This window comes from Cygnus olor, chromosome 22 (assembly GCF_009769625.2).
Source record: "Cygnus olor isolate bCygOlo1 chromosome 22, bCygOlo1.pri.v2, whole genome shotgun sequence".
In the NCBI taxonomy this organism is placed as follows: Eukaryota; Metazoa; Chordata; class Aves; order Anseriformes; family Anatidae; genus Cygnus; species Cygnus olor.
The window spans coordinates 7,730,992-7,743,763 of record NC_049190.1 but is presented as its reverse complement, the minus strand read 5'-3'; the positions used below and the strand labels follow the sequence as shown (position 1 = coordinate 7,743,763).

Sequence of the window (12,772 nt, the reverse complement as noted above, 5' to 3'; positions counted from 1 at the left end):
CCCCAGTGTGGGAGCTAAGTATCACCCCCAAACAGTCGCATCACCCCTACTTGCTGCAAGTTCATCCATGTGTGCATGACCCCGGTGCAACCCCTTCCCCAAATCAGCACAAATTCAGGCACAACCTTAATAAATCAGCCCCGCTGAGCACAAAGCACAGCCCCCTGCCCTATTACGAGCCCCAAAGCCCCGTGCCATAAGCACAGAGCCTGTCCCATTAAACATTTGATAGCATCCTCTGTGCTGCTGGATTTATATTGCATGAAGCCCCCACGCAGGCTGACGGCTCCTTTAAGCATTAGGAGGGAGTTGGAGGCGAGGGGAGTTGCTGCAAGAGAAATTGGAGGAGGCAGAGAGAGAGAGAGAGAGAGAGAGAGAAGGGGGGAAAAAAAAAATTAAAAAACTAAAGCCCAAGCCTGGCAGGAGCAGCAGTGCTGGCGGGGAGGTGGGCTGATAGGCTCGCCCCGAGGAAGCGCATTACGTAGGCAAGCAGCTCTGCTCAACTTGCCACCTGCGCCGGGAGAGCGAGCCCCTGCGTGAGCCCCTCACCACCATGGACTGCTGCAACGTATGTACCTCGCGCCCTCCGGCTTTCTGGGTTTAATTACTTTTTTTTTTTTTTTTTTTTCCCCCACTCCTGTTTTCGTGCAGGGCACGGTGGCAGGGATGTGGGGTTGGGGAGGGGGGGTTATGCTGTTGTGGGGGGGGGCGATGCTGCAGGAGTGTGGGTGCAGCACCCAGGAGCCAAACCAACTCCATTCCCTCCCCAAGATCTGCTGCAAAGCCTTGCACCCCAAGATCCCTGCTGCTCCCATGGGTGCTGCTGGGGCTTGGAGGAAAGCACCCCAAATATCCCTTTTCCAGCCAGTTTTGCACGGCATCCCAATGGGGCAGGGCAGGAGACCCCCCCCCTTTCCCCAGACCCAGCGGGCAGATGCCTCTTTCTGCTCTTCTCCAGTGTTACTTCCCCCCAAAAGCCTCCCCAGGAGGCAGTGAAGGTTTCTTACAGTCAAGGGAGAAGCTGGTGCTTCCCCCCGCTCACAGAGGGGATCGCAGCGCTGCACCCTCCAGCCTCACCCCGGGGTGAGCCCCCACTGCCACCCAGCCACCAGACAGCTCAGAGCGTGGATCTAGCAGAATGAACATATGGTTTTTCCCCTTTTCATCCCCCTCTTTTTTTTTTTTTTTTTTATTTTCCTGCCTTTCCCCCCTTTTCTCTCCTTTTTCTTTTTTCTTTTCTTTTTTTTTTTTTTTAAACCCTCTTGCCCCAGCTGGCATTACAGCGCTTCTGGCTGCATCTGGGGTGGCAAAGCCCACCCTGGATATGGGATTTCCCCCGACAAAGCCCACCCTGGATATAGGATATCCCTGTGGATATACAAATCCCCCACCACCACCACCCCCCTCACACCCTGGATATAGGATTTCCCCTGTGGGTATAGGATTTCCCCCCTGCCTATAACGTTTCCACCCTGACTATCACATTTCCACCCTGGACCTGCCACTTAAGCTCCTGTCCCCCTTTCCATCAGTTCAACAAACCTCAGCACCTCCCGTGCCACTTTGCAGTGACATCGTGTCGCCTCTAAGGCAGCGCAGGGCTTTAGTGTCCCATGCATCCCCAGTGCTCCCACAGAGCCCTTGTAAGAAAAGGAACAGCCACACACACAGCCAGGGCACACGCTTTTGCATGAATCAGTCCTGGGCGCTTTCTCTTGTGGGCGGGATGAGCCACGGCTGCCATCCCCCCCCAGCCCAAACATGCAGCTTGCAAAGAACCTGAAAAAAAAAAAACTCTTCAAAAAGTCCTTTAAAGCAAAGAGGGGTGGTGATGTGAAGGAGGCAGTGGGGTGCCCAATGCCAGCTCCCTCTGGTCCCATCTGTGTGCTCCCCCCCCCCCAGTTTTTCACCTGTTTCCACTGCTCAGCAGTGATAACTTTAATGGGGTTTGAGCACTCCAACTGCAGTGGCAGGAGGGGACTGGGCTGCAGGGCGTTATATGGGGGCCATTGCACAAGGAGGCATGCTTTGGGGTCAGGATGCAACGCACAGGTTGTGCATTTTCAACAGAGTGTAAATGTAATTATTTCCCCACACACACACACACTCCTTCCCAATTTTCCCATTGATTTTCTGCATTTTGCAGCACTTTCGGTTAAAAAGACTTGGGCAGCCAGCGGGAGCAAAGCAGGGTGAAAGTGATGACCCCCCAAAACCGCCCTCTGTTCCCCTGGATGGCCCCTCCTGGTATCCAAGCACTCAGGGGACCAGGATCTGGCCCTGGCAGTGCAGTGGGTCTGGATGGTGTTTGCAGCAGGGTGGTATTGGAGGGTGGCTATGGGAAAGAGCAGGGTTAAAGCATCTTTCTGACACTGTAGCCATGCTCCGTTGCTTGCATGCACCATGAATCCCCTGAGGACCTTGATTTTTTTTTAGCAAAAGACCAGGTTTAGGAGCTCCTGGCATGGGGCAAAGCAGGGTCCCCCACCCCGTAACTGCCCCCTCACTGCCAGCAGGAGGGAGCCTGCACGAAGCTGGACGAGGACATCCTGGACATCCCCCTGGACGACCCCGACGCCAACGCGGCGGCGGCCAAGATCCAGGCCAGCTTTCGTGGCCACATGACCCGCAAGAAGATCAAGGGGGGGGAGATGGACCGGAAAACCAAGGATGCTGAGTGCGCCAACAGCACCCGCGGTGGAGACCTCCGCAATGGTGACTAGGTACCCCCTAATGTCCCTTTCTCTTAAAGCAGGGATTCTTCGAGTAGCCTTCCCCATCCCAGCTCCTGCTGGACCACTTGGGCTGGAGCAGGGTTTTTCTTATTCCAGGAGTCAAAAAGCAAGCAGGAGGCGTTCAGGCAGCCCTGCCTTGCCCTAATTTTGCGGGCGCGCCGTAGTAGTTAGCATAGGAACGGCGGGGAAGGCAAAGCCCTAGATTTGAATTGAATTTTTCCCTTAGCAACACCACCCCAAACGCCTCGCCTCAGCACATGCTATTTTTAAAAGCCTGTGTCACAGTCTCCTGGCAGGAAAAGGGAAATTTAAAAGCGCCCACGGCACCGGGGCTGTGGGGCTGGGGGTGCTGGGGGCGCCGGGGGTGCAGGGAACAGTCCCAACCCCCAGACACTGCTTTGGGGTTGGCAGCTGTGCCATCCTACTGCTGCCCCAGCTCCGTGCAGGGCACTGGAGTGCAGATGCAGCTGGGATGCAGTGGGGCTGTAGCAGGGATGCAATTGGAATTCAATGACAGTGCAGTAGGGCATGGACTTGGGATGCGATGGGCATGTGGTGGGGATGCAATGGAACTGCAGTGAAAATTCAGTGAGGATGCAGCAGGGATGCAGCTGCCAATTGCCGGTGCTGCAAAGCTCGTTAAGGCCACAAGGCTCATTAGGGCTGCCTCTCTGGGTCGCCTGAGCAGGGTCTCTTCCTGTGTCGGCTCCAGCCCACAGTGAGCAGGGTTCAGCTCCCACTCCCCACTGAGGTCCTCGGAAAAGAGGTGCCCAGGCTGGGTGTCTCTGCCCCCCAGACCCAAAGGTCACCCCAGTGCCCCAGCTGCCTGGACAGGGCAGGGGACGGGCAGGGGACAGGCAGGAGCAGGGGCAGTGGAGGACAGGGAGACGTTGCAAGGACAGGGTGCAGGCAGGGCATGGAGGAGGCGCAGGATGCAGCAGCTGGGTGCAGGAGCAGGGCTTGAGCAGGGTGCAGGTGCAGGGTGCAGGTGCAGGCAGGGCCATGCATGCAGTCTGACTGCTCTGCTCTCTTCTTGCTTGCAGGGCCCACCGGAGCCACCCTGCCGAGCCCCCTCAGTCGCCAAGGCGCAGGAGCCCCCGCTTTGCCCTGACCCCGCATGCATACCCTGGGCCCCCGCAGCCGGGCCCCCCCTCGCCCCCGCCCCAATAAAGGTCCCTGCCGGAGGCCGGGCTGTCCTTGCCACCATGGGGACATCACGGCGCCGGGAGAGACGTCACCCGACGGGGGGAGTGAGGTCACGCTGGTGGAGCTGTGACAGCCGCGGGTGGGTGGGGTGGGGTAACCGGTAGAACCGCGATGTCTGGTGTGAGGTCACACCTGCACGTGTGACGTCACTGGCAAGCACGCAATGTGTGACGTCATGCAGGCACGTGTGACATCACTGGTGGACATGTGATGGCTGGCATGATGTCACACAAGCGTGCGTGGCACCCCTGGGGGACGAGAGCTAGCTCTGGTGATCCTCTGCAGCCCTCGGTGGGCGGTGTGACATCACCACGGGACACGTGGTGGCTGGAGTGACATCATACAGGTGTGTCTGACGTCACGACTGGATGTACGATGACGGGTGTGACATCACGCAGGCATGTGTGACATCTCTGATGGACCCGTGACAGCCAGCCTGAGGTCACACAGGCAAGAGTTGAACGCTGTGACGCCACACGCCCCCCCATGACATCACACCACCGGCCACGGCAGGTGTGATGCAGCCATGGCAGGCTGTGACATCACAGCGAGGGACAGCGGGGCAAGTGGCGCACCAACACACACCGTCAGCATGACCCCGAAGGCCCTGGCTGCCTGGTGTGACGTTACACAGGCATGTGACATCGCACACTCATTGCGGCTTCACCCTGAGGGACGTGGGGCCAACAACCCACCGCATCCTCACAAAATCAGCCCAAAGCATTTTAATCAAAAAAAAAAAAAATTAAAAAAAGTGCTCCTCCCACCTCCCCCCATGGCTACCTCCAACCCCCACCCCCAACACTTTTAATGTTCGTTTATGAAAAATGCCCCGTTTCCACGGATACATAAAAAAAAAAGAGGACCCCTCCTCCAGTTGGGGCTGTTTCGGGGTGCTGGCATCGGCGGGGAGTCTCGGGCCACCAAAACCCGGAGCGCGGGCACCTCCCACACCCATTAAACAACCGCAGGACAAGTCCAGCTGCTCCAGGCGTCTTTTCAAAAAAAAAAAAAAAAAAAAAGTGGAAAAAAGCCCCCAAAAGTGGGCAGGGTGAGATGTCAGAGGGGGACATCCCATTATTCGGGGGGTCACACCAAGGAGCCAGCCCTGCTCTGCGCTGGCACCATGACAGGGATGGCGCCTGCCCGTGCCAGGCTGGAGGGGGGCAGCCCCCCCGGGGGGCCAGGGGCTTGCGGGGGGTGCCAGGGGGCCCCGTTGGTGGGGGGGGGACGTCCCCCGGCCCGGGGGGGTCCCCGGTAGCTGCCGGCAGCTGTGAGGACAGAGGCAGTATCGGAGGGGGGTGAGGCCCCGTAGGGTCTGTCCCGGGCACCCGCAATGGAAGACAAGGTGCTGGTCTTGGAGATGGCATCTGCGGGGGGGGTCCGCGTCCAGGAGGGGGTTTTGGGGGCCACGGCGTCTTCCCTGTGGACAGGGGAGAGAATGGCAACACCTGCTGGAAATCTGGCTGCTCCCCGCCACGAACTCCACCAAATCACCTGTATTTTTGGCTGACATCCCCCCAGCCCCCAGAGCAACAGAAGAGCTCAGCCCTGATGAGCTGCAGGAGCCCCCCCACGTAGGGGACAGAAAGAGGGATTCACCCAGGAGGGAGGGGGAACAGAGGTGGAAAATATCCTCATTAACTCTGAAATCTAATGATGACCAGAAATCTCCTCCCCTCATTAATTCTGAGATGTAGCAATAACTTGCTGAACCTCTGTCCCGGGGGGGGGGGGGGGGGGGTGCTGCCCTCACTTGATCTCGTTGGCTGCCTCCTCCTGGCCGTCACGTTTCTTCCTCCGGTAGCCGACAAGCCGGCGGGCAAAGAAGGCGACGGTAGCTAGAGCGCCCAGGGAACCCAGCACGGCACCGGCGATGATGGCCCCCTCGCTGGCTGCGGGGAGAGAGGTGGCAGGGGCAGTTTTGCCTCTCCCTCACCTCGCTGCGAGGACCGGGCCCCCGATCCCCAGCCCTGCGGACACGTACTCACTTGAGTGCACCTCCAGGATGATGCTGCACTCAGCCGACCCCGCTTGGTTCTCAGCCACACACACGTAGAGGCCCGACATGTCCAGCGAGAGGTTCGTCAGCTTGAGGGTGCCCCTAGCCCGGTCTGCAGGGGAGGAATTGGGGTGCTGCCCCATGGCTACCCCCCTGCCCCACACCCACCTCGGTACGGCAGTGATAGCAGGGGGCAAGGTTAAGGGGATGCTCACCCTCCTCCCCCCTTCGCACAGCAAGGCTGGGAGCAGGCAGAGCTCAGGGGATGAGACCCCAGCCCCTCCACCTCTCCCCCTCCTCCAAAGCTTCCCAGGACTTCCCCCCACCCCCAGCCCCACCTTACCCTGGGCAGGGGGGAAGAAGACCTGCAGGGTGGGCGCCGTGCGCTGCCACTGGTAGGTGGGCGAGGGCTTGCCCTTCTCGGAGGCACAGCTCAGCGTCACGTTGGCCCCCACCGCGGGGCTGCCCCGCAGCCGGCAGGCGGGGGGGGCTGGCGGCACTGCGGGCACCACATTAGTCCCGGCCCCGGGGACATGGAGGGGCACAGGGGACCGGGGCGCCCTGCAGGCCCTTACCCAGCACCGTGAGGTTGATGACGGCCACGTTCTTGCCCGTGCTGGTGGCATCATCCACCACGTTGACAGTGCACATGTACTGGCCCGAGTCACGCTCCCGTGTGGCATTGATGAAAACTGAGATGTTGTGGGTGAGGACAGGGTACAGGAACCCCACGCGGGGCTTCAGCTCTGTCTCCTCCACCTTCACCACCCCATCCAGGTATGTCAGGATCTGCGCAGAGAAAACGCCTGCTCGGACAAGTCCGGATGGCACTGCAGGAGGGGAAACCCCTCCAAACCCCACATTTTGGGGAGCAGCAGCAGTCACGTGAGCTACCTCCATCCTCACCCACCCTGAGCATCCACAGCATGGGAACCAAGGGCACATCCCCACCACGGGCACCATGAGCACCCTACCACCATAGGCACCTCCTTACCACGGGCACCGTAGGCACCTCCCCATTGCGGGCACCAGGAGCATCCTCCCACCATAGGAACCTCCCCATCAGGGGCACCCCAAGCATCTCTCCATCATGGGCAACCCCCCAGCATGGGCATCCCTCCCAGTGGGCTCCACGACCACGGTGGGTACCATGGACATCTCTCCATTGTGGGCACCTCCCCACCGTGGGCACGCCCCCCGCATTGTGGGCAACACGAGCATCCCCCATGTTGAAGGCACCACAGGCACCTCCCCACTCTGCCCACCCCCCCCAGTCACCTGGAAGGGGTCAGCATCAGCCTTATCCAGCAGCCAGGTGACATAGGGCTTTTTCTGCGAGCGGCTGGTGTACCAGGCAGGCAGCACCACTCCCTGCCCCTCCACGGAGAAGACGGAGCCTGTCCCCACGTGCACCTCCAGCACAGCCGAGCAGACACCTGCCCAGCAGGAAAACGGGACGTGACTCAACCCCAGGTGCCAGTTTTACCAAAAAAAAAAAAAAGAAAAGAAAAGAAAAGAAAAGGAAAAAAAAAATAACAACCCCACCAATTGTTAGAAAAACACCCTGTTCCAAAGAAAAGAAAAGACAAAGCATGTTATCGCCTGGAGGCTGGGCCAGGAGGAAATTTTTCCTCCTTCCCTGCCACGGGAAGGGCTTTCCGGCCAGCCAGAGGATGCAGGACAAAGCCTTCCCCTCCCACGGCCACTTCCCCCCACTAAACGAGCATGGGAAAGCCTCTGCCCCAGGCTGCCGGGTGCATCAGGGATAAATCCCCAAGCTCCCCAATCGCTTTTGGAGAAGCCCACAGGATGCCACGCAGCCCTGGGGCTGGAGCTACCTCCTGCCCCTGCGCGATTTCATTTTTTATGGGGGACACCCATATAGCACCTGCTTCAGTGCAGGCACCCAGCCAGCACCCCCGCATCATTTTGCACCCTCCCAGGTCCTTTGCCACCCCCACAAGTGCTAAACCAGGATAATTGCTGTGTGGCCTCCTGTGCGCCCCCCACCCCCCCAGCGTCATCCCACGGGGCTGTGAGGGTGTCAATGCCCCCACCGTCAATTCCCTCAAAAATAAAGTCAGGAGCAGGGAGGGATCAGAGTGGGTGCCACAGGTCAGGGAAGGGGGGTGCCTGGCTTGCGGGGGGTGGGATTATTTCCCAGCTTTGCTCTGAAAAGGATCAGCTGGAAAATAATCTGCTCAGGCGAGGTCGGGTGCCCGGAAAGGGTTTGCATCGGGTTCCCTCCAGGGCTGAGAATTAAATGCCATGGGTGACCCCAGCACGGCTGCCCCATCCCCACATCGCTGGCTGTCCCCATCCCATTGTCCTCACCCCGAAAAAATGGGGGGGTGGGGGGCTTTGCTGCTCCATCACAGCCAGGCATCGCAGCCTGGGGGGGGATTTGGGGCAAATTTTGCAGCAAAAAGGAGAAAAGGAGCTAACAGGGGGATTTGGGCATCAGTGCACAGCTTGGATGGGTTTAACCCTCAAATTAACTCACACCCAAGCACAGCCCCCGCTCTCACAGCCCCCTTTCTCTCCCTCCCCGCCCCCCCAACACGCACACAAACTTCTCCAGGATTTTTTTTCCAGGGCGGGAAGATGAAAACAAGGCGCCTGGGGGTATTTTTAGCCTCCTGCATGCATCCGCTCTTCCCCCAACAAGGCTTCGGCGCAGCTTCCCGACGGCGCCTTGCGGCCCCAGGCAGGAAGCCCTGCGCCAGCTGATAACACAGGCTCCCCCCGCAAATTCAAAGTCCTAACACACACACACACCCACACACACACACACACCGGTCCCCTCCTTGGGCCGGTTTGGCCAAGGAAAGGCAGGAGAAATCAGCCCTGGCTGGGCGAGGGCGGACACCTCAGCGCTTAAAAATAGCTAAACCCAACCTAAGAACATAAAACCTTAAGTCCTACCCAGGGGGGAAAACATGGTGGAGACAGCAGCACAGGTCACTCGAATGCAAGTAGCATCACAAAAACAAAAAATTAAATTAAATTAAATTAAAAGAAGTTAAAATAAAATACAGAGGATGGTTCACTAACTACTCAGATGAGCCCAAGCCGCACAAGTGGTTTCGCATTTTTCATTTAAGGTCGGAAATGGGAAGCCGAAGGGTCACAGCAGGTTGGGAGTGAAAAGCAGTGATTTGGAAACCAATCACCCCCAACATCTGCACTCTTCACCCCATGAAAATTCGGGATTTTCAGCCCATCAGCATCTTTATGGCCCAGGTGAAGCACAGCGAAAGCCGTGCACGACACGCAAAGTTAAGGTAGAAAGCCAAGTTCTTGGAGCTGAGCAGCAGCTGGGCACCAACATTGGCTCAAGAGGGAGTGAAGAGCAAGATGCTCTTGGCACCGGCCACAGGCTTCCCATCAATTTTGCCTCAAGATAAAGCCCTGAAATCTTTCCAAGATCAGAGACAGCAACAAATACATATATCATTACTCACAGGGTCACCATGGCCATGAGCAAACACTTCTGCACCGAGCTCCTATGTCATCGAGTTGTTATTTCAAATGAGGGCTGCAGGACCGGCCTGAAGTTGTCCCAGTGTAGCCAGCCCAAGCCATGTTTTCCCAGTCCCACTGGGAATCAGTGGCGAAGCTCAGCAGACGCCTTTTTCCAGTGGTTCTATCCCTCCCTGTTGCCGGTTAGTACCCATGCACGTGGAAATGTCTAAAACACAGCAAATCCACCAGCGCTTACCCCAGACCAAGCTCCCTTTGCTGTTACAAGCATGCATTAACGCTGAAACCTAGTGACAACCAATTCGATAGCGATCTGTGGCCGCAGCATTGCTCTGTCATCCTTCAGCAATGGAGATCTGAGATCGCAGCTCCATCATCACCCCTAGCATGCTGGGGAGAAGCGACGCTATCATCAAAGCACAAATGTTGTCTTTCTGGAGGATGCTTGCTTCCAAAATCACCTTTTTTTTTTTTTTTTTCTTGGAGAACTGACCCACAGCCCCTCATGCAGGAGGAATCGCCCCAAAAGGTGCTGGAAGAGCAGGTGCTTGAGCTCAGGCCAGGGATGCAGCACCAGTGGTCAGCTCCCTGGCGACCAGGACCGAACCCTTTGGCGCACGGGTGCTGCCGCTGGCATCAGCTCCAGATTTAGCCACCTCGCCGCTGCAAATCCTCTAATGCTTTAAACAGATAGAAAAAATTAAGCTGCTCGGGGTGTGCATATGCATATCAGCATGGGTGCCTGGGGCGCTCGCCTGCTGCCGTCCCTGGGGGCCATCCGGCTGCTGTTTGGGATGAAAAACTCAGGTTTTTATCCAACTGCCTTGAGCTAAGCACCTGCCTGGGGAGGGCTTCCCTCTGCTTGAGCCCATCTGCCAGTTTTTTTCCTTCAGAAAAAGCCTTTAAATCCCTGCACACCTCTAGCAGTGATTGCGCAACCTCATTGACAAACTGCAGCACCTGTATAAAACACTGAGCTGCCCTCTCCCCCTCCCCCCCCCCACCCCACCGGCTAAATCCTACCATTTCAGCCCAAAATGCTGCCTCCCACATTAAAATGCCCCCCTCCCCATCCCCCCCCAAATCCTCTTGCGAAAAGCATCCTCCCCAAAACCGCAGCGCCCAGCCGGACCCTATAAGCTATTAACCACTTGGGAATTAATGGGCTGAAGACGGATTGCGTTTGATGCCCTCACTCTATAGGATTAAGGCGATCTGGCCATGTGAAACCGAGAGAGAAATTAAACCGAGAGACGACAGCTTGGGTTTAATATGCTCGGCTCGTGCTTCGCCAGAGCGGAAACGGTGGCCGAGCAGGAATATGACTGGAAAAACGGCCCCTAAGAGCCTTGGAGAAAGGTCAAGAGACCGCCTTGCGTGGCCCTTCAAGGAAACGAGCCTGCACCCACCCAGCCGTGGGGTTTTCTTCCCTCCCTCAGCTCCAGACTATTTATAAATGGGCCGATAGGAGCTGCTGGTCCGCGGAACGGCGCCCGTTGGGAAAATCCACAGCGGCTTTTCTCACGACCCAGGGGCAGAAAGTGCCGTATCCTCTGGAGAGCCAAAATCAGGAAAAAAATGCGACTTTGCTATAGATAGACACGGGCAGCCAGCTTTAACCCCCGCCATGCCCAGCCCCAAATTTCACTGCTCGGCCGGCGACGCGGGGACAAGGAAGAAGCAACGGGGCCACCAAGCATCATCCCTCGTTTTTCTTTCTTCTTTCCCATCTTTCTCCCATCACTAGTTTTGCTGTGATCCCATGTGGACCCCATAGAGTAGGATGGGATGTTTGAAAGCATCTGAACCCACCAATTTGGTGCCCAAACATCTTTTCACCGCATTTCTATGCTATGGGGTAATTTGGGTCTTGTAGCATCATGTCCCAAGACTTCGGCACGACTTCGTCCAGGCAACCTGGCATGACCCCATGCAAATTTACGTTGTAGACAACACAGCAGCTCATCCCAGCACCCTTTAATGGCTTTTTAATGGAAAAAAATCAAAATAAAAAGGAAAAAAAAAAGAAAAACAGCTGTCTCCTGGGACCGGGGACCCCTAGACAGTGTCCCGCCATGGAGGAAATGCCACCCAAGCACGCCGCGCCACTGCCATTGTTTTGGGGGCCATTTCCTTTGCCAGCAACTCAAAGGGCTGTTTCCCTTTGAAGCACACCCAGCACTTCCAACCTTTCCCTTAAGATCACAAAAAGGGATGGAAATGGATGGGGGGGGGAGGGAAGGAGGAAAAAAGCCCCTAGACAGAGAGGGGTTGAGACCCTCTCCACTTAGCACGGCCAGGCCAGCTTGGAGGCATCGGTAAACAGGGGGGGAGGCGGCAGGTTTTATCATGGGAAAAAAATAAATTGATTTTTTCTGCTCAGCGCTGTGCAGGAGAGCAAGTTGTCAGCAGGGAAGGGGAGAGCGGGCCAGGAGCACATCCACATCCCCGCGCCCTGGTCCCGTCGGGGTGATTCGGGTCCGGGGCTTCGGGGGTGCCGCTCCGTCCCCGGGGGCGCAGCGGGGTTCTGCACCGCCCCGGGGTAACTCCGCGGCCCCGTTTGCTTTCCCCGCCTCGCAGCGCCCGAGGAGCGGCAGCTGCCTCTGGCAGGGGATCGGGAACACGGAGAGGAGCCGGGGGGTGCCCCTGGGGCTCCCCCCGTCGGTCCCCGCTTCCCTCCCGCCCCGCAGGTCCCACCGGCCGCCCCCCCCGCGCCCTGCCCGGTGCCCCCCCCCCCCCCGGTACCCCCGCGCCGTGCCCGGTGCCCCCCGCTTCCCACCTAGTCCCACCGGTATCCCCCCCCCTCACCCCCCCCCCGGCGTCCCCAGCCCCCGGGAGCCCTGCCGGGTGCCCCCCCAGCTCCCCGCCCGGTGCCGTCCCGCGGCGCTCACCCAGCAGTGCAGCCAGAGCCAGCGCGCCCGGCGGCAGCGCGCCCATGGCCGGAGCCGGAGCCGCAGCCGGTGCCGGGGCCGCGCCGGGGAGGGGGGGCGGGGGGGGGGCCGGGAGGAGGGGGGGGGGGGTCTGGGGCGGGGGGGAGTGGGCGGGGCCCAGGTGGGGCCGCCCCGCAGGTGGGGGCGGGGCTCGGCGGTGGGGGGCGGGGCTCGGCGGTGGGGGGCGGGGCTCGGCGGAGGGGGGCGGGGCTCTTCTCCCCAGCCACACCCCGGGGGTCCAAACCGCCTCCCCCCCGCCCGCCCCCCCCCCCCCCCCATTCCGGCCAATCACGGTTATCTGTTAATTAGTAGGGTTATTAATAATTAATTAGGATATTACGGCCGGGGGGGGGGGGCGTTGCTTGTCACCTCCCCGGGGGTCACGCGCGCCGCTGCTCCCCTGGGGACCCCAGGGC

General features: G+C 58.8%; 2 protein-coding genes across 6 annotated transcripts; one reads left to right on the top strand and one right to left on the bottom strand.

The window, feature by feature from the left end:
* The first annotated feature begins 327 nt into the window (after positions 1-327).
* Positions 328-3,919, top strand: NRGN (neurogranin). 2 transcript variants are annotated; one of them, XM_040534446.1, is made up of 3 exons: positions 328-568; positions 2,517-2,723; positions 3,779-3,919. In XM_040534446.1, exons 1-2 carry the CDS (start codon positions 554-556, stop codon positions 2,721-2,723), a joined length of 222 nt encoding a protein of 73 aa, XP_040390380.1. In that variant the 5' UTR covers positions 328-553; the 3' UTR covers positions 3,779-3,919. The 2 variants fall into 2 exon arrangements, with proteins under 2 accessions (XP_040390380.1, XP_040390379.1); XM_040534445.1 differs by having other exon boundaries at positions 340-568; positions 2,514-2,723.
* Positions 3,920-4,922: 1,003 nt separating this feature from the next.
* Positions 4,923-12,413, bottom strand: ESAM (endothelial cell adhesion molecule). Of its 4 annotated transcripts, XM_040534443.1 has the most exons (7): positions 12,318-12,413; positions 7,222-7,379; positions 6,519-6,732; positions 6,287-6,442; positions 5,933-6,055; positions 5,698-5,836; positions 4,923-5,364 (listed from the first exon to the last, which is right to left on the bottom strand). In XM_040534443.1, exons 1-7 carry the CDS (start codon positions 12,361-12,363, stop codon positions 5,031-5,033), a joined length of 1,170 nt encoding a protein of 389 aa, XP_040390377.1. In that variant the 5' UTR covers positions 12,364-12,413; the 3' UTR covers positions 4,923-5,030. The 4 variants fall into 4 exon arrangements, with proteins under 4 accessions (XP_040390377.1, XP_040390375.1, XP_040390378.1 ...); XM_040534441.1 differs by having other exon boundaries at positions 5,933-6,442; XM_040534444.1 differs by lacking the exon at positions 6,287-6,442.
* Between the last annotated feature and the right edge of the window lie 359 nt (positions 12,414-12,772).

Excerpts from the sequence above, each read along its gene's own strand:
- ESAM (XM_040534441.1), bottom strand. The coding sequence starts at position 12,363 with ATGGGCGCGCTGCCGCCGGGCGCGCTGGCTCTGGCTGCACTGCTGG. Across the intron at positions 7,380-12,317 it reads GGCTCTGGCTGCACTGCTGG|GTGTCTGCTCGGCTGTGCTG; the intron begins GTGAGCGCCGCG and ends CCTGCTGGGCAG. Across the intron at positions 5,365-5,697 it reads GAGGCAGCCAACGAGATCAA|GGAAGACGCCGTGGCCCCCA; the intron begins GTGAGGGCAGCA and ends CCCTGTCCACAG.